A 20,974-nucleotide genomic window follows, 5' to 3' on the forward strand; every position below is an offset into this window, starting at 1 on the left:
AACATCACAGGAGCTCTACTACAATAAAGAACCCAGTTTATAAAGAGCCAACATAAGTGGTGCATGGGTATTTCTATCAAGCAGTCACTTAACATGGTGATTGGTTAGCATGAGTAGTTGAAATCACCAAAACCACTCTACTAAAAACAGCACAAGGGAGGACTAAATGCAGCAAATCAAAAAAAGAGGCGGCAACAATGTCTTGCAGCCCTTCACGATCTCGACAAGAAAGCCTTCTGGAAGCGGTGTAGCAGTAGGCAAATTAAGTTAAGAAACACCAGTGATAAGTGATGGAATACCAGGGCTGAAGAGATCTAAGGCTATGCAGGCCCCCACCAAATCAATGATTTCTATACTGAACAATAACAGTTCCGGGATTTATCAAGCACTTACTAGCTGCCAAGCACTGTGCTAAATGCTGGGGTAGATACCAGAGTATCAGATTGAAAATAATCCCTAATCCACACAGGGCTCAGAGTCAATGAGGGAATTCTGCAGAGGTGACGTTTCCAAGATCTCTTTAACACATCTTCTTATTATTATTATTGAAGATGAGGTTCGACAAAGGATGGATAATCTACCCATGTATGAAGGTGTGACCCTCATTCGAATTGTTGAGGAAGTTGACATGGCAGAGCCAAGAAAAAATGGCAAAACACCCGAACTTGTTAGCATGTGTGCTGAGACCTTCAGTCCTTAAGGAGGTAAGTTGCTTAAGCACTTGTACAAACATTTACATCATGGAGAAGAGTGTACTGGACCTTAAAGATGCCACCATCGACGTCTTCAAGAAGAAAGGTGAATGTTTCAGACTTTGGTAATTATGGTGGCATCTCACAGTTTGGCATTGTGGCACATTCTACCAAAGTCCTTTTAGACTGACTACTGAAGAATATAGTTAACTGTCACAAACCTTCTTGACTAGCGCATCGGCTTCCTCTCTGACCTCCCTGTCTTCGGCCTTTCCTCTCTTTCTGGTTCATACTTCACTCTGCTACCCGTATCATTTTTCTAAAGTCCTTTTGTGCACGTCTTCCCAGTCCTCAAGTACTTCCAGTGATTGCCCATCCATCTCCACATCAAGCAGAAACTTCTTACCACTGGATTCAAGGTAGTCAATCAGTTCTTTCCCCCTTATTCTCTCCCACTACAACTCAGCCTGCACACTTGGTTCCACTAATACCAACCTACTTACAGTCTCTCACTCCACTCACCAGCCACTCGGACTCCTTGCTCATTTCTAGACTGTGAGCCCACTGTTGGGTAGGGACCGTCTCTATATGTTGCCAACTTGTACTTCCCAAGCGCTTAGTACAGTGCTCTGCACACAGTAAGCGCTCAATAAATACGACTGAATGAATGAATGAATGTCCCCCATCCTGCCTGCAACTCTCTTCCCCTACATATCCAATGGATGATAATAATGATGGTATTTGTTAAGTGCTTATTATGTGCAAAGCACTGTTCTAAGTGCTGGGGGGATACAAGGTGATCAGGTTGTCCCACGGGGGGCTCACAGTCTTAATCCCCATTTTACAGATGAGGGAACTGAGGCACAGGGAAGTTAAGTGACTTGCCCAAAGTCACACAGCTGACAATTGGTGAAACTGGGATGTGAACCCCTGACTTCTCACTCCAAAGCCCATGCTCTTTCCACTGAGTCACGCTGTTTCGCTGCCACGCTGATCAGCTCTCTCCCCAACTTCAGATCCCTACCAAAGTCATACCTCCTCCAGGAAGTCTTTCCTAATTTCTAATTCTCCCACCCTAGTTTCCCTCCCTACCACCACACCCGTGTACTTATTCCCACAGGCTAAGCCCTTAGGAACTCACCCCATCCCCACTACACTTATGTAAAATACCCTTATACTTCTTTGCCTCCTTTGCCTGAAATTTATTTTATTGCCTGTCTCCCTTGCTGGACAGCAAACTCTTGAGGGCAAGGATCTTGTCTACCAACTGTTTTGTACTTTCCCAAGCACTTAGTAGAGTGCTCTGAACAAAATAAGCACTCAGTGAACACGACTGATTGATTAACTGTGCTTCTGGGGGGAAATGTGGCTTCAGCATGGCAGATCAGTCAATCGGATTTATTGGGCGCTTACTGTGTGCAGAGTACTACACTAAGCTCTTGGGAGAGTACAATACAGACTTGGTATGTTCCTTGCCCAAAATGCTCTTACTGCCAAAGATATATAAAGACTTATTAAAGCATCTCCCCCAAAAGGCCTTTCCCAACTAAGCCCTCATTCCCCCTCCTCCCTCTTCCTTCTGCGTCACCTATGCACTTGGATCTGTACCCTTTAAGCACATGATATAACAATAATAATAATAATAATAATGGTATTTGTTAAGCACTCACTATGTGCCAAGCACTGGTATAAGCTCTAGCATAGATACAAGGCAATCAGGTTGTCCCATTTGGGGCTCACAGTCTTATTCCTCGTTTTACAGATGAGGGAACTGAGGCACAGAGAAGTTAAGTGACTTGTCCAAGCACATGATATAACAATAATAATAATAATAATGGTATTTGTTAAGCGCTCACTATGTGCCAAGCACTGGTATAAGCTCTAGCCTAGATACAAGGTAATCAGGTTGTCCCACTTGGGGCTCACAGTCTTATTCCCCATTTTACAGATGAGGGAACTGAGGCACAGAGAAGTGACTTGTCCAAGGTCACACAGCAGACAAGTGATGGAGCTGGGGATTAGATTATTCACCCCCTCTCAGCCCCACAGCACTTATGTACATATCTGTAATTTATTTTAATATCCATCACCCCCTCTAGACTGCAAGCTGGGTTGGGGCAGGGAATGTGTAAACCAACTCTGCTGTAGTGTACTCTCCCAAAGGTTAAATTCAGTGCTCTTCACACAGTTAGTGCTCAATATGTACCACTGACTCCTGAAGCAGGCATTTAGGGGCTGCTATATTAATGGAATTCAAGCTCCTATTTAAAAATCTAGTAAAAATGCTATCTATTTACAGAGCTATATATCTCTATAAATCAGGGCAGGTCACCGTTTCCCTTGGGCAGCAACGTGGATGTACCCATATGTTTGTACATATTTATTACTCTATTTATTTACTTATTTATTTTACTCGTACATATCTATTCTATTTATTTTATTTTGTTAGTATGTTTGGTTTTGTTCTCCATCTCCCCCTTTTAGACTGTGAGCCCACTGTTGGGTAGGGACTGTCTCTTTATGTTGCCAACTTGTACTTCCCAAGCGCTTAGTACAGTGCTCTGCACACAGTAAGCGCTCAATAAATATGATTGATTAATTCATTGATGTACCCAAGGAGGTACGTTTTAATCAGACCCACCTTGCCACCTTTAAAGACAGGATGAACCTGCTTTGTACAGCATCCCATAACGCCCACGGGCATATGACTGCAAACTACTGGATGACCCAAGTTCCCACATGGTGTTTACCTTTCGAAGTAGGCACGTGGATATGATGTAAAGATGCCTTCATTTCTGTTTTTAACATATCTTTCATTATAATAATAGTAATGGTATTTGTTAAGCGTTTACTAATGTGTCACGCACTGTTCTATTGTTTATTTCCAGATTTGATGGAAGAACGATAAAACATAATAATTACTAATATGATTGTGGTATTTGTTAAGTGCTTACTGTGTGCCGAGCACTGTCCTATGAGCTGGGGTAGATAGAAGATAATCAGGTCATTCTCAGTACAGTTCTCTACATATAGTAAGCACTCAAATTCCACTGACTTGCAGTGGCAGGGAATTTGTCTACCAACTGTTACCTTGTACTCTCTCAGGTGCTTAGTACAGTACAGTACTTAGTACAGTGCTCTGCACACAGTAAGTGCTCAATACACAAGTGTACAGATTTATTATTCCATTTATTTTACTTGTACATATTTACTATTCTATTTATTTTGTTAATGATGTGCATCTAGCTTTAATTCTATTTGTTCGGACGACTTGACACCTGTCCACATGGTTTGTTTTGTTGTCTGTCTCCCCGTTCTAAACCGTGAGCCCGTTGTTGGGTACGGACCGTCTCTATATGTTGCCAGCTTGTACTTCCCAAGCGCTTAGTACAGTGCTCTGCACACAGTAAGCGCTCAATAAATACGATTGAATGAATGAATGAACTGATGCACAGAGAAGTGATGTAAATTCTGTACAGATTTATTACTCTATTTATTTTACTTGTACATATTCACTATTGCATTTATTTTGTTAATGATGTGCACTTAGCTTTAATTCTATTTATTCTATTTATTCTGAGCACCTGTCCACATGTTTTGTTTTGTTGTCTGTCTCCCTCTTCTAGACTGTGAGCCCGTTGTTGGGTAGGGACCGTCTCTATATGTCGCCAATTTGTACTTCCCAAACGCTTAGTCCAGTGCTTTGCACAGTAAGCGCGCAATAAATAGGATTGAATGAATAAATGAAAGTGTTGCCGATTTGTACTTCCCAGGTGCTTAGTCCAGTGCTCTGCACGCAGTAAGCACACAGTAAATATGATTGAATGAATGAATGGCAGGCACTGTACTAAGCGCTGGGGTGGATACCGGCAAGTTGGGTGGGACGCAGTCCCTGTCCCATGTGGGGCTCACAGCCTCAATCCCCATTATACAGAGGAGGGAACTGAGGCCCAGGGAAGCGCTTGGGAGAGAACTCCTCCTCCCCATCTCCGCCGCCCTACCTCCTTCCTCTCCCCACAGCACTTGTATATATTTGCACACATTTATTTCTCTATTTTACTTGTACATATTTACTATTCTATTTATTTTGTTAATGATGTGCATATAGCTTTAATTCTATTAAATGATGAATAGAAGCAGTGTACTTAGCTATTGGGAGAGTACAACACTACAATAAATCGACACATTCCCTGCCCACAATGACCTCACAGTCTAGAGGGGGACACAGATATTAATATACATAAATAAATTACAGATATATACACAGAGCACTGTATTAAGGTGCTGAGGTAGACACACAGTAATTAGTGGGAAAATGGTCTCTGTGCCACAGGAGGTCATAGTTTAGCAGATGGGAGAACAGGTATTGTATTCCCATTTACAGATGAGGAAACTGAGGCACAGAGAAGTTAAATGATTTGCCCAAGGTCTCACAGCAGATAAGTGGCAGGCTGGGGTTAGAACCCAGGTCCTCTGGCTCCCAGGCCTAATGTTCTTTCCACTAGGCCACCCTGCTTCTCTGTAATACTTTTTTCTACTCTACAGTCTTTGTGATTTCTCTCAGTGGGCCAGAAATCAGGAACTATTTCAATTGTTTCTGAACTACCTCTCCCTTAACTCCTTATTTCCCATTAAAACGAGTGTGGAAAACATGGGGTTTTGCCAGAACACACTATGGATTTATACAGCAAATAACTGTAGACTGAAAATTTGGTAAGCTAATTAAATTTTCCATTAAAACGAGTGTGGAAAATATGGGGTTTTGCCAGAACACATTATGGATTTATACAGCAAATAACTGTAGCCTGAAAATTTGGTAAGTAAGCTAATTAAATTTCCCACCACATTCTGAATGAAACATGGAATATATGGGGCATCTTACCGAAACAATAGAAGAAGTTAATTCTGGACATGTTAATAATGAACAATTCCCATTTTTTGATACTGAATAGAAGAAAGCCTCAGTGAGGACCCTACTTATTAATAGTTTATCGGTAATATTTATCAAGCCCGTAGAGAAGTGGCGTGGCTCAGTGGAAACAGCCCGGGCTTTGGAGTCAGAGGTCATGGTTTCAAATCCCGGCTCCACCAATTGTTAGCTATGTGACTCTGGGCAAGTCACGTCACTTCTCTGTGCCTCAGTTCCCTCATCTGTTAAATGGGGACTAAGACTGTGAGCCCCACGTGGGACAACCTGATCAGCTTGTATCCCCCCCCAGCGCTTAGAACAGTGCTTTGAACATAGTAAGCGCTTAATAAATGCCATTATTATTATTATTACTGTGTGCAGAGCACTGTACCTAGTACTTGGGAGAGTATAATTCAATAGAGTCATTAGCCATGATCCCGCCACAAGGAGCGTATAGACTAGAAGGGAAAACAGACAAAATAAATTATGGATACGGGAAACGGCAGAGAAAAAGGATTACAACATAAGCGCTGTAGCTGTAAGGCTGGGGGTGGATATTAAGTCCTGGAGGGACTCAGATCCAAGTGTATATGCAGTGTAGGAGAAGGCAGATAAGGGATTGAGGGCTTAGTCAAGGAAAGTCTCTTGGAGAAGATGTGGTTTTAGTAGGGCTTTAGGAGTGGGGAAAAAGGAAGTTTTTCCAGGCCAGGGGAAGAATGTGAGCAAGAGAGATGAGACTGAGTTCCAGTGAAGAGGCTGGCGTTAGAGGAGCAAAGTGTACAGACGGGTTGGTTTGCAGTAAGAAGTTAGGGAGGTAAGGAAGGGGCAAGATGACTGACTGCCTGAAAGATGACGGTTCTGTTCGATGAGGAGATGGACGGACAATAACTGGAGGTTTGAGGAGAGGGGAGATGTGGACTGAAAGTGTTCTTTTAGAAAAATGATCTGGACCCTGTAGACGGCACCACCATCCTTCCTGTCTCACAGGCCGATAACCCTGGCATTATTCTTGACTCCTCTCTCTCACTCACCCCACATATTCAATCATCATCATCATCATCATCATCATCAATCGTATTTATTGAGCGCTTACTATGTGCAGAGCACTGTACTGAGCGCTTGGGAAGTACAAGTTGGCAACATATAGAGACAGTCCCTACCCAACAGTGGGCTCACAGTCTAAAAGGGGGAGACAGAGAACAAAACCAAACATACTAACAAAATAAAATAAATAGAATAGCTATGTACAAGTAAAATAAATAAATAGAGCAATAAATATGTACAAACATATATACATATACACAGGTGCTGTGGGGAAGGGAAGGAGGTAAGATGGGGGGATGGAGAGGGGGACGAGGGGGAAAGGAAGGAAGGGGCTCAGTCTGGGAAGGCCTCCTGGAGGAGGTGAGCTCTCAGTAGGGCCTTGAAGGGGGGAAGAGAGCTAGCTTGGCGGATGGGCAGAGGGAGGGCATTCAATCCATCACTAAATCCTGTTGGTTCGACCTTCACAACATTGCTAAAATCTGCCCTTTCCTCTCCATTCAACTGCTACCACATTAATCCAAGCACTTATTCTAACTCACCTTTTTTTTTTTGTGGTACTTGTTAAGTGCTTACTATATGCCAGACACTCTACTAAGCGCCGGAGTGGCTACAAGCAAATCGGGTTGGACACAGTCCCTGTTCCACGTGGGGCTCACAGACTCAATCCCCATTTTACAGATGAGGTGACTGAGGCCCAATGAAGTGACTTACCCGAGGTCACACAGCAGACAAGTGGCAGAGCTTGGATTAGGGCCCATGACCTTCTAATGCTCAGACCTGCACTCTATCCACTATGCCATGATGCTTCTCTTGATTACTGTATCAGCCTCCTAGCTGACCTCCCTGCTTCCTGTCTCTCCCCACTCCAGCCCAAGCTTCACTCTGCTGCCCGGATCATTTTTCTACAAAAATGATCAGTCCGTGTTTCCCCTCTCCTCGACGACCTCCAGTGGTTGCCCATCCAGCTCCACAAACAGAATCTCCTCACCGTCGACTTTAAAGCACTCCATCATTTTGTCCTACCCACCCACTCCTAATACAACCCAGTCTGCATACTTGGCTCCTCCTCTAACGCTAACCTTCGCACTGTACCTCATTCTTGTCTATCGTGCCACAAACCTCTCGTCCACGTCCTGCCTCTGGCCTTCAACAACCTCCCTCTTCTTATTTGACAATTACTCTCCCCCACTTCAAAGCCACATCTCCTCTAAGAGGCCTTCCCTGCCTAAGCCCTCCTCTCCTCTTCTCCCACTCCCTTTTGCGCCACCTTGACTTGCTCCCTTTATTCATCATTCCCTCCCAGCCCCACAGCACTTATGTACAGCCTGTCTAGAGGACAGTGCCTGGTCTTGGGACTCAGAAGGACCTGGGTTCCAATCCCGCCTCTGCCACTTGTCTGCTCTGTGACCTTGGGCACGTCATTTAACTTCCCTGGGCCTCAGTTACCTCATCTGTAAAATGGGGATTAAGGCTGTGAGCCTTAAGGAGGACAGGGACTGTGTTCAACATGATTAGCTTGCATTTACCCCAGCACTCACAACAATGCTTGATACATAATAAGTGTTTAACAAATACCATCATTATTGTATGCACACAGTAAGCGCTCAATAAATATGACTGAATGAATGAATGAATGTATCTGTCATCTTATTTATTTTCATTACTGTCTGTCTCCCCCTCTAGACTTTAAGCTCATTATGGGCAGGAAATATTCCTGTTATATTGCTATACTGTACGCTCCCCAGCGCTTAGAACAGTGGTCTGCACAAAGTAAGTGCTCAATAAATACAACCGACTTGGAGTCAAGGTGGGATATGATAAAAGTTTAGATCAGCAGGGTAGCAGTTTGGGATGGAGAGGAAAGGGTAAATTCTGAGTGGCTGAGGTGGTAGAAATGACAGAATTTGATGAAAGACTGAATATGTGGGTTGGAAGAAAAAGAGGAGTTGAGGACAATGCCAAGGCTGTGGGCTTGTGAGACAGGGAAGTTGGTGGTGCTGTCTACAGTGAGAAGCACCGTGGCTCAGTGCAAAGAGCAGGGGCTTTGGAGTCAGAGGTCATGGGCTCAAATCTCGGCTCTGCCAATTGTCAGCTGTGTGACTTTGGGCAAGTCACTTAACTTCTCCATGCCTCAGTTACCTCATCTGTAAAATGGGGATTAAGACTTTGAGCCCCCCCATGGGACAACCTGATCACCTTGTAACCTCCCCAGCGCTTAGAACCGTGATTTACACATAGTAAGCACTTAACAAATGCCATTATTATTATTATTACAGTGTTGACTAGGGGAGGACAGTGTTTGGGTGGGAAGATGAGGAGCTCTGTTTTGGACAAGTTAAATTTGAGGTGTCAGCAGGATATCATCATCATCATCATCAATCGTATTTATTGAGCGCTTACTGTGTGCAGAGCACTGTACTAAGCACTTGGGAAGTACAAATTGGCAACATATAGAGACAGTCCCTACCCAACAGTGGGCTCACAGTCTAAAAGGGGGAGACAGAGAACAAAACCAAACATACTAACAAAATAAAATAAATAGAATAGACATGTACAAGTAAAATAAATAAATAAATAGAGTAATAAATATGTACAAACATATATACATATATACAGGTGCTGTGGGGAAGGGAAGGAGGTAAGATGCGTAGAGAAGTCCTAAAAGCAGGAGAAAATGCAAGACTGCAGAGGAGAGCAGTCAGCGCTGAAAAGATAGATTTGGGGATCATCCACTTAGAGATGGTAATTTAAATTGTAGGAGTGGATAAATTCCCCATGGGAGTGGATGTAGAGAGAGAACAGAAAGGGGACCCAGAACCAAGTCTTGAGGGACCCCCAGAGTTTGCTGTGTGACCCTGGGCGAGTCGCTTAATTTCTCTGTACCTGTTACCTCATCTGTAAAATGGGAATTAAGACTGCGAGCCCAATGCAGCACATGAACTGAATCTTGTATCTACCTCAGCTCTTAGTACACTGCCTGGCACATAGTAAACACTTAAAAACCATAAAAAAATGGTCACTGGATAGGGCAAGAAGGATTCATTGGTGATCCTCAAGAAGGCAGCTACCGTGGAGTGGAGGGGCAGAAGCCAGATTGCCTGGAGAGAATTGGAGGAAAGGGAGTGGGAGGCAATGGGTGTAAACCGGTCACTCAGGGAATTTGGATAAGTATAGTAAGAGGGAGATGGGGTGATAACAGGACGGGGCGGTGGGGTCACGGGAGGATTTTGGCAGGGACCATATGTGCCAACTCTGTTGTACCCTCCCAAGTACTCAACACAGTCCTCTTCACCTAGGAAGTGCTCAAATGCCACTGATGACGATGGGCTTTTTGAAAGTAGTCGGGAAGGAGCACTTAAAGCACTGGCAAGTGAGCAGTTAAAGACTGCTCTCGGGAAGGTGGCAAGTGTTTTAACAAAGTGCGAAAGGACGGGGTTAGGGTGCAGGTAGAGAGGGAAGATTTCTACAAGGAGATCCTGCTGGGAAAGATGGGAGAATTGAAAAGAGGGCAAGAATGTGTCTGTTATATTGTACTCTCCCAAGAGCTTAGTACAGTCCCCTGCAACAAAGTGCTTAAGTGCTCAATAAATACAATGGATTGATTGAGGAGGGTGTGACTGCAGAGGAGCAGGGGAAATTTTAGGGAGATCACACCTTACGGTTTCAGTTTTTTGATGAAATAGGTGGCAATTAAACACAGCTAAACTACGTATAGTATTTCAGAATATCATTTAAAATAGAATGCCATACAGGCCTGTTGTCTGCTATCCAGCACTTGCAGTAATCACAAAATTTCTTTGGTTGTGACTTCCAGTAGTCAGCCCTGAAAAAGAAAAATGACTAATTAGTCACCGGAAACGTGATGCATGATTCCCAGGATAAACTGGTCTCTGTAGTTGTTGCAACTCATTGTTTTCTTTGTTGGCAAAGAGTCCTCAATTATACTTCCCACTGAAACAAAAGTACAGGGAAAAGAAGTCTTACCCTTGTAACCTTATACTAGGTGAAGAAAATGTTAAACACGTATAGTAGGGTAAATAGGCAATTTACAATTTAGCACATTCCTATTTGCACAATTGGAAAAATTAAGTATCATGTTCAACTTCTCCACAGTCTACCGGTCTGCACAGAATAAGCACTCAATCAATACTATTTATTGATTATCGCTATGAGGAATTATCCTCCAACTGTTGCTGGGATATGTCCGGGGGGCAACTGGACTTGAAACCCATCAGATCCATTTTAATCGAAAGTAGACAATAATGCTTACGACTGCATTATGTGACTTGGAGTTGGTCAAATCCGTTTTTGAATTTCCATGACAGGAATGGCCAGAGAAAAGATGGAATGCCGCCAACTGGCCACACGTGACCGTTTTCAGGGGGAAAGAGGTGGCCAAGTCCACTAGTTGCAAGCCTCCATTTGGTGCAGGTCAGAAAGTCCCAGAGAACTCATGCTCATCTGAACAGAATGGTCAAATTACGTTTCTCTAAGGTCACCCTATTTGAGCGGTGCCGTTTTGAAAAAATGAGGCTTGAAACCTCCCCACCCAATGTCGTGCTTGCGGGTTGCTGGGAACTGGGTGAGGGAGAAGTCGGGGGTGAGGGCGATGTGTCTATGAGCCGTGAGTATTGTTTAGGGGTGTGTGTAGGAGGGAGGAGTCATTCATTCATTCAATCGTATTTACTGAGCGCCCGTTGTTCGCAGAGCACTGTAATAATTGTGGTATTTGTTAAGCGCTTACTAGGTGCCCTGCGTGGTGGTCAGTGGACAGACCTGGCCCTCAGGGAGGAAGGTCCCGCGTGGGCCTCCACTGGCCCAGCGGCATCTCCGGTACCTCGTGAGCCTGGCTTTGGCCAAGAGATCCAAGTGTTCACGAGTCCAGGGTCCAGCCCCAAAGTTAGTTTAGGCTTCCCGAAGATGTGGGAGGATGTCAACCGGATGAAGGTTGTTGGCTGGAGGGCCTGTGAGAGATGTCAAAGGTTCAGCTCACCCCTGGGCCCAGGGTAGGCACCAAGTGTACCTTGGTGTGCCTACCCAAGGTAGGCACCAAGGCACCCAGACATGCTCTGGACATGTTACTCCCCTCCTCAAAAATCTCCAGTGGCTGCCTGTCAACCTACGCATCAAGCAAAAACTCTTCACTCTCGGCTTCAAGGCTGTCCATCACCTCGCCCCCTCCTACCTCACCTCCCTTCTCTTCTTCTACAGCCCAGCCTGCACCCTCCGCTCCTCTGCCGCTAACCTCCTCAATGTATCTTGTTCTCACCCGTCCCGCCGTCGACCCCCAGCCCACGTCCTCCCCTTGGCCTGGAATGCCCTCCCTCCGCACATCCGTCAAACTAGCTCTCTCCCTCCCTTCAAAGCCCTACCGAGAGCTCACCTCCTCCAGGAGGCCTTCCCAGACTGGGCCCCCTTTTTCCTCTCCTCCTCCCCATCCCCCCCCGCCCTACCTCCTTCCCCTCCCCACAGCACCTGTATATATATGTTTGTACAGATTTATTACTCTATTTTACTTGTACATATTCACTATTGTATTTATTTTGTTAATGATGTGCACTTAGCTTTAATTCTATTTATTCTGAGGACCTGACACCTGTCCACTTGTTTTGTTTTGTTGTCTGTCTCCCCCTTCTAGACTGTGAGCCCGTTGTTGGGTAGGGACCGTCTCTATTTGTCGCCAACTTGTACTTCCCAAGCACTTGGACCAGTGTTCTGTTCAATAAATACGACTGAATGAATGAATGTGTTGCCAATTTGTACTTCCCAAACGCTTAGTCCAGTGCTCTGCACGCAGTAAGCACACAGTAAATACGACTGAATGAATGAATGGCAGGCACTGTACTAAGCGCTGGGGTGGATACCGGCAAGTTGGGTGGGACACAGTCCCTATCCCACGTGGGGCTCACAGCCTCAATCCCCATTATACAGAGGAGGGAACTGAGGCCCAGGGAAGCGCTTGGGAGAGAACTCCTCCTCCCCATCTCCGCCGCTCTACCTCCTTCCCCTCCCCACAGCACTTGCATATATTTGTACACATTTATTTCTCTATTTATTTTACTTGTACATATTTACTATTCTATTTATTTTGTTAATGATGTGCATATAGCTTTAATTCTATTTTTTGTGACGATCTGGACACCTGTCTACATGTTTTGTTTTGTTGTCTGTCTCCCCCTTCTAGACTGTGAGCCCATTGTTGGGTAGGGACCATCTCTATCCATTGCCGACTTGTACTTCCCAAGCGCTTAGTACAGTGCTCTGCACAGTCAGCGCTCAAACAATATGAACAACGTAACAATAAACAACAATACAGCAATAAACAGGGACATGCCCTGCCCCCAACGAGCTGACAGCTTAGAGAGCCCGTCGTTGGGTAGCAGCTTGGCTCAGTGGAAAGAGCACGGGCTTTGGAGTCAGAGGTCATGGGTTCGAATCCCGATGGTGCCACATGTCTGCTGTGTGGCCTCGGACAAGTCACTTAACTTCCCTGAGCCTGTTACCTCATCTGTAAAATGGGGATTAAGACTGTGAGCCCCCCGTGGGGCAACCTGATCACCTTGTATCCCCCCAGCGCTTAGAAGAGTGCTTTGAACATGGTAATCGCTTAACAAATGCCATCCTTATTATCTGTTGCCGACTTGTATTTCTCAAGCGCTTAGTCCAGTGCTCTGCACACAGTAAGAGCAGCGTGGCCCAGTGGAAAGAGCCCGGGCTTGGGAGTCAGAGGTCATGGGTTCTAATCCCGGCTCTGCCACTTGTCAGCTGTGTGACTTTGGGCAAGTCACTTCACTTCTCTGGGCCTCGGTTCCCTCATCTGTAAAATGGGGATTAAGACTGTGAGCCCCCCGTGGGACAACCTGATCACCTTGTAAACTCCCCAGCGCTTAGAACAGTGCTGTGCACCTAGTAAGCGCTTAAAAAACGCCATCATCATCATTATTATTATTCTCTGAGCCTCGGTGGCCTCATCTGTAAAATGGGGATGAAGACCGTGAGCCCCCAGTGGGACAACCTGATCACCCTGTATCCCCCCCCAGCGCTTGGAACAGTGCTTTGCACATAGTAAGCACTTAACGAATGCCCTCAGCATCATCACAGTCGGCCCTCAATCAATCTGACTGACTGAGAGGAGAGGGGTGTGTGTCTCTGTGTCCTCCGGAGAGGCGTCTCAGGGGGCGGCGACCCCCTGTCTCCCCTTTCTAGCCGGGGTGCTCGTTATTGCCTAGGGACCATCTCTATCTGGTGCCGACTTGGACTTCCCGAGCGCTCAGTCCACTGCTCTGCACATAGTAAGCGCTCAATCCATACGATTGACTGAATGAATTTCTAGGCTGTGACCCCGTTGTTGGGCAGGGACCGTCTCAATCTGTTGCCGACTTGGACTTCCCAAGAGCTTAGTCCAGTGCTCTGCACATAGTAAGCGCTCAATCAATACGATTGACTAAATTAATTTCTAGGCCGTGACCCCATTGTTGGACAGGGACCGTCTCTGTTGCCGACTTGTACTTTCCAAGCGCTCAGTCCAGCGCTCTGCACATAGTAGGCGCTCAATCAATATGACTGATTGAATTAATTTCTAGGCCGTGACCCCGTGGTTGGGCAGGGACCGTCTCTATCTGTTGCCGATTAGGACTTCCCAAGCGCTTAGTCCAGCGCTCTGTACATAGTAAGCGCTCAATCAATACGATTGACTGAATTAATTTCTAGGCCGCGACCCCGTTGTTGGGCAGGGACCGTCTCTATTTGTTGCCGACTTGCACTTCCCAAGCGCTCAGTCCAGCGCTCTGCACAGAGTAAGCGCTCAATCAATACGACTGATTGAATGAATTTCAAGGCCGGGACCCCGTTGTTGAGCAGGGACTGTCTCTATTTGTTGCCGACTTGCACTTCCCAAGCGCTCAGTCCAGCGCTGTGCACATAGTAAGCGCTCAATCAATACGATTGACTGAATTAATTTCTAGGCCGGGACCCCGTTGTTGAGCAGGGACTGTCTCTATTTGTTGCCGACTTGTACTTCCCAAGCGCTCAGTCCAGCGCTGTGCACATAGTAAGCGCTCAATCAATACGATTGACTGAATTAATTTCTAGGCCGTGAGCCCGTTGTTGGGCAAGAACTGTCTCTATCTGTTGCCGACCTGGACTTCCCAAGCGCTCAGTCCAGCGCTCTGCACACAGTAAACGCTCAATCAATCAATCAATCGTATTTATTGAGTGCTTACTGTGTGCAGAGCACTGTACTAAGCGCTTGGGAAGTACATCAATACGATTGATTGAATGAATTTCTAGGCCGTGACCCCGTTGTTGGGCAGGGACCGTCTCTATTTGTTGCCGACTTGCACTTCCCAAGCGCTCAGTCCAGTGCTGTGCACATAGTAAGCGCTCAATCAATACGATTGACTGAATTAATTTCTAGGCCGTGAGCCCGTTGTTGGGCAGGAACCGTTTCTATCTGTTGCTGATTAGGACTTCCCAAGTGCTTAGTCCAGCGCTCTGCACACAGTAACCGCTCAATCAATACGATTGACTGAATTAATTTCTAGGCCGTGACCCCGTTGTTGGGCAGGGACTGTCTCTATTTGTTGCCGACTTGCACTTCCCAAGCGCTCAGTCCAGTGCTGTGCACACAGTAAGCGCTCAATCAATACGATTGACTGAATGAATTTCTAGGCCGGGACCCCGTGATTGGGCAGGGACCGTCTCTATCTGTTGCCGATTAGGACTTCCCAAGCGCTCCGTCCAGTGCTGTGCACATAGTAAGCGCTCAATCAATACGATTGATTGAATTAATTTCTAGGCCGGGACCCCGTTGTTGGGCAGGAACTGTCTCTGTTGCCGACTTGGGCTTCCCAAGCGCTTAGTCCAGCGCTCTGCACATAGTAAGCACTCAAGCAATACGATTGACTGAATTAATTTCTAGGCCGTGAGCCCGTTGTTGGGCAGGGACCGTTTCTATCTGTTGCCGATTAGGACTTCCCAAGCGCTTAGTCCAGTGGTCTGCACATAGTAAGCGCTCGATCAATCAATCAATCGTACTTATTGAGTGCTTACTGTGTGCAGAGCACTGTACTAAGCGCTTGGGAAGTACATCAATACGATTGATTGAATGAATTTCTAGGCCGTGACCCCGTTGTTGGGCAGGGACCGTCTCTATTTGTTGCCGACTTGCACTTCCCAAGCGCTCAGTCCAGTGCTGTGCACATAGTAAGCGCTCAATCAATACGATTGACTGAATTAATTTCTAGGCCGTGAGCCCGTTGTTGGGCAGGAACCGTTTCTATCTGTTGCTGATTAGGACTTCCCAAGTGCTTAGTCCAGCGCTCTGCACATAGTAAGCGCTCAGTCAATACGACTGACTGAATTAATTTCTAGGCCGTGAGCCCGTGGTTGGGCAGGGACCGTCTCTATTTCTTGCCGATTAGGACTTCCCAAGCGCTTAGTCCAGCGCTCTGCACATAGTAAGCGCTCAATCAATACGATTGACTAAATTAATTTCTAGGCCGTGACCCCATTGTTGGACAGGGACCGTCTCTGTTGCCGACTTGTACTTTCCAAGCGCTCAGTCCAGCGCTCTGCACAATAGTAGGCGCTCAATCAATATGACTGATTGAATTAATTTCTAGGCCGTGACCCCGTGGTTGGGCAGTGACCGTCTCTATCTGTTGCCGACTTGGACTTCCCAAGCGCTCGGTCCAGTGCTCTGCACACAGTAAGCGCTCAATCAATACGATTGACTGAATTAATTTCTAGGCCGTGAGCCCGTTGTTGGGCAGGGACCGTTTCTATCTGTTGCTGATTAGGGCTTCCCAAGCGCTTAGTCCAGTGGTCTGCACATAGTAACAGCTCAATCAATCAATCAATCAATCGTATTTATTGAGTGCTTACTGTGTGCAGAGCACTGTACTAAGCGCTTGGGAAGTACATCAATACGACTGATTGAATTAATTTCTAGGCCGTGAGCCCGTTGTTGGGCAGGAACCGTTTCCATCTGTTGCCGATTAGGACTTCCCAAGCGCTCAGTCCAGTGCTCTGCACATAGTAAGCGCTCAATCAATACGATTGACTGAATTAATTTCTAGGCCGTGAGCCCGTTGTTGGGCAGGGACCGTTTCTATCTGTTGCTGATTAGGGCTTCCCAAGCGCTTAGTCCAGTGGTCTGCACATAGTAACAGCTCAATCAATCAATCAATCAATCGTATTTATTGAGTGCTTACTGTGTGCAGAGCGCTGTACTAAGCGCTTGGGAAGTACATCAATACGACTGATTGAATTAATTTCTAGGCCGTGAGCCCGTTGTTGGGCAGGAACCGTTTCCATCTGTTGCCGATTAGGACTTCCCAAGCGCTTAGTCCAGTGCTCTGCACATAGTAAGCGCTCAATCAATACGATTGACTGAATTAATTTCTAGGCCGTGAGCCCGTTGTTGGGCAGGGACCGTTTCTATCTGTTGCTGATTAGGGCTTCCCAAGCGCTTAGTCCAGTGGTCTGCACATAGTAACAGCTCAATCAATCAATCAATCAATCGTATTTATTGAGTGCTTACTGTGTGCAGAGCGCTGTACTAAGCGCTTGGGAAGTACATCAATACGATTGATTGAATGAATTTCTAGGCCGTGACCCCGTTGTTGGGCAGGGACTGTCTCTATTTGTTGCCGACTTGCACTTCCCAAGCGCTCAGTCCAGTGCTGTGCACATAGTAAGCGCTCAATCAATACGATTGACTGAATTAATTTCTAGGCCGCGACCCCGTTGTTGGGCAGGGACCGTCTCTATCTGTTGCCAACTTGTACTTCCCAAGCGCTCAGTCCAGCTCTCTGCACAGAGTAAGCGCTCAATCAATACGATTGATTGAATGAATTTCTAGGCCGGGACCCCGTTGTTGGACAGGGGACCGTCTCCATCTGTTGCCGATTAGGACTTCCCAAGCGCTTAGTCCAGCGCTCTGCACATAGTAGGCGCTCAATCAGTACAATTGACTGAATTAATGTCTAGGCCATGGGCCCGTTGTTGGACAGGGGACCGTCTCTATTTGTTGCCGACTTGCACTTCCCAAGCGCTCAGTCCAGCGCTGTGCACATAGTAAGCGCTCAATCAATACTATTGATTGAATGAATTTCTAGGCCGTGACCCCGTGGTTGGGTAGGAACCGTTTCTATCTGTTGCCGATTAGGGCTTCCCAAGCGCTCAGTCCAGTGCTCTGCACACAGTAAACGCTCAATCAATCAATCAATCGTATTTATTGAGCGCTTACTGTCTGCAGAGCACTGTACTAGGCGCTTGGGAAGTACATCAATACGATTGACTGAATTAATTTCTAGGCCGGGACCCCGAGGTTGGGCAGGGACCGTCTCTATTTGTTGCCGACTTGGACTTCCCAAGCGCTCAGTCCAGCGCTCTGCACATAGTCAGCGCTCACTCAATACGATTGATTGAATTTCTAGGCCTTGAGCCCGTGGTTGGGCAGCGACCGTCTCTAGCTGTTGCCGATTAGGACTTCCCAAGCGCTTAGTCCAGCGCTCTGCACATAGTAGGAGCTCTATAAATACGATTGAATGACTGACTGACTGAGGGGCCCGTCCGTCGACCGCATCCCCCCGCGACACTCACATGGCGGCTCGGGCGTCCCGGGCGTCTGGGCCTGCCGGTCCACCGCCCCCTCCGCGGCTCGGCTGGCGGTCCCGGGGCCTACGGAGGCCGGGGCGGCTCCGTCCGCGTTCGGTAAAGCCGTCCCGGACCGGACCGCCCCGCCCCGCCCCGCCCCAGCTCCGGGCGGACGGTCCCCGGGCGGGCGCGCGCGCGCGCGCAAACAGCCGGTCCCGGGGGCGGGCTTGGCCGCCGACTCGGCCCGCGGTTGTCCCGGAGCGGCGGGAGCGGGAGGGGCACCCCCGCCGGCCCCCGCCCCGTGGGCGCCTTCTCCGAACTTGGGCCACGAGCGGCCCGGCCCTCCCTCCCTTCCGCGCGCGGAGCCTGGGCGCTCGGCCGCGCCAGGCTAACGGCTCGGGCGGCGGCCCCGGTGGCGGCGGCGGCGGCGGCGTTGGCGTTGGTCCCCGGCTTGTCAGGTGAGCCCCGCGGGCCCCCGGCAGCGGCGCTTCCCATATGGTCCAGCGGTTAGGATTCCTGGTTTTCACCCAGGCGGCCCGGGTTCGACTCCCGGTATGGGAACGGCCCGCTTTTTTTTTTCCCCCCTCTCCCCGTCCCCGCTCCTTTATTTATTTGGCCCCCGGCCCCGGCGGACTTGGCCTTCGCCCCCGGTTCGGGACTGTAGTTTTCCAGCGACCCGGGAGGTGATTATTCCCTCCTGCTCCTAGTTTCGGTCTCCCTTTCCTGCCCTCACGGCCAAGTTTTTCCTCCCCCCCCCCCCCCCGCCCCTTCCTCCCGAGCGACGCTTGGGTGTGTTTCTCCAACTTTCCCTCCCCCTTGCTGCTGGGAAACCGTGGGGAATGGCGTTCTCTCTTTTCCTGTCTCTCTGTGGGTCTGTCTCTTGTAAGTCTCTCTCTGTAGCTCTGTCTCTCTTCTCCGTAGGTCTCTCTTCGGGTCTGTCTGTAGGTCTCTGTGGGTCTGTCTCTCTCCTTAGGTCTGTGGGTCTCTCTGTGGGGCTGTCTCTAGGTCTGTCTCTGTGGCCTGTCTCTGTAGGTCTCTGGATCTGTCTCTCTGTGGGTCTGTCTCTTGTAAGTCTCTCTCGGTAGCTCTGTCTCTCTTCTCCGTAGGTCTCTCTTTGGGTCTGTCTGTAGGTCTCTGTGGGTCTGTCTCTCTCCTTAGGTCTGTGGGTCTCTCTGTGGGTCTGTCTCTAGGTCTCTCTCTCTGTGGGCCTGTCTCTCTCTGTAGGTCTCCGTGGGTCTGTCTTTCTCTCTGTGGGTCTGTCTCTGGGTTTGGCTCGGTGGGTCTGTCTCTCTCGGTAGGTTTCTGGATCTCTGAATCTGTCTCTCTGTGGGTCTGTCTCTCTCTGTGATCTGTTTCCGTAGGTCTCTGGATCTGTCTCTCTGTGGGTCTGTCTCTCCGTGGGTCTGTCTCTTGTAAGTCTCTCTCTCTGTGGGTCTATCTCTTGTAGGTGTCTCTCTCTGTGGGTCTGCCTCCCTCTCTGTAGGTCTCTGTGGGTCTGTCTTTCTGTGGGTCTGTCTCTGGGTTTGTCTCGGTGGGTCAGTCTCTCTCTCTGTGGGTCTGTCTCTGTAGGTTTCTGGGTCTCTCTGAATCTGTCTCTCTGTGGGTCTGTCTCTAGGTCTCTCTCTGTGGTCTGTCTCAGGTCTCTGGATCTGTCTCCCTGTGGGTCTGTCTCTGTAGGTCTCTCTCTGTGGGTCTGTCTCTCTCTGTAGGTCTCCGTGGGCCTGTCTTTCGGTGGGTCAGTCTCTCTCTGTGGGTCTGTCTCTCTCGGCAGGTTTCTGGATCTCTCTGAATCTGTCTCTCTGTGGGTCTGTCTCTCTCTAGGTCTCTCTCTGTGATCTGTCTCTGTAGGTCTCTGGATCTGTCTCTCTGTGGGTCTGTCTTTCTCTGTGGGTCTATCTCTTGTAGGTCTCTCTCTCTGTGGGTCTGTCTCTCTGTAGGTCTCCGTGGGTCTCTCTCTCTGTGGGTCTGTCTCTCTGTGGGTCTGTCTCTCTGTAGGTCTCCCTGGGTCTGTCTTTCTGTGGGTCTGTCTCTGGGTTTGTCTCGGTTGGTCAGTCTCTCTCTGTGGTTCTGTCTCTGTAGGTTTCTGAGTCTCTCTGGATCTGTCTCCCTGTGGGTCTGTCTCTGTAGGTCTCTCTCTGTGGGTCTGTCTCTTGTAGGTCTGTCTCTCTCTGTAGGTCTCCGTGGGCCTGTCTTTCGGTGGGTCAGTCTCTCTCTGTGGGTCTGTCTCTCTCGGCAGGTTTCTGGATCTCTCTGAATCTGTCTCTCTGTGGGTCTGTCTCTCTCTAGGTCTCTCTCTGTGATCTGTCTCTGTAGGTCTCTGGATCTGTCTCTCTGTGGGTCTGTCTGTCCCTGTGGGTCTATCTCTTGTAGGTCTCTCCCTCTGTGTGTCTGTCTCCCTCTCTGTAGGTCGTCTGTCCCTCTCTGTAGGTCTCCATGGGTCTGTCTTTCTGTGGGTCTGTCTCTGGGTTTGTCTCGGTGGGTCAGTCTCTCTTTCTGTGGGTCTGTCTGTAGGTTTCTGGGTCTTTCTGAATCTGTCTCTGTGGGTTTGTAGGTTTCTGGGTCTCTCTGAATCTGTCTCTCTGTGGGTCTGTCTCTAGTCTCTCTCTGGTCTGTCTCAGGTCTCTGGATCTGTCTCTCTGTGGGTCTGTCTCTAGGTCTCTCTCTGTGGGTCTGTCTCTTGTAGCTCTGTCTCTCTCTCTGTAGGTCTCCGTGGGTCTGTCTTTCTGTG

The 20,974-nt window shown here is 48.0% G+C and overlaps 2 protein-coding genes and 1 non-coding gene across 4 annotated transcripts in view; 2 read left to right on the forward strand and 1 right to left on the reverse strand.

Moving 5' to 3' along the window:
• WBP4 (WW domain binding protein 4) overlaps positions 1–18,331 on the reverse strand; it is a 45,298-nt gene extending 26,967 nt beyond the window's left edge. For both annotated transcript variants that reach the window (XM_038741029.1, XM_038741019.1), the window contains exons 1-2: positions 18,253–18,331; positions 10,396–10,468 (exon numbers count right to left, since the gene is read on the reverse strand). In XM_038741029.1, the coding sequence (XP_038596957.1) occupies positions 10,396–10,468; positions 18,253–18,254 (75 nt within the window). In that variant the 5' untranslated portion in view covers positions 18,255–18,331. The remainder of the gene's footprint in view (positions 1–10,395; positions 10,469–18,252) is intronic.
• Positions 18,332–18,673: 342 nt separating this feature from the next.
• Positions 18,674–20,974, forward strand: part of ELF1 (E74 like ETS transcription factor 1) — a 159,246-nt gene continuing 156,945 nt past the window's right edge. Inside the window, exon 1 of the mRNA XM_038765995.1 lies at positions 18,674–18,704. The gene's annotated coding sequence lies outside the window, so the exon portion shown is untranslated. The remainder of the gene's footprint in view (positions 18,705–20,974) is intronic.
• Positions 18,736–18,807, forward strand: TRNAE-UUC. The gene has a single exon. It is a non-coding gene; the product is annotated as a tRNA-Glu (tRNA).

Source organism: Tachyglossus aculeatus, chromosome 2 (genome assembly GCF_015852505.1).
Source record: "Tachyglossus aculeatus isolate mTacAcu1 chromosome 2, mTacAcu1.pri, whole genome shotgun sequence".
Lineage (NCBI taxonomy): Eukaryota > Metazoa > Chordata > Mammalia > Monotremata > Tachyglossidae > Tachyglossus > Tachyglossus aculeatus.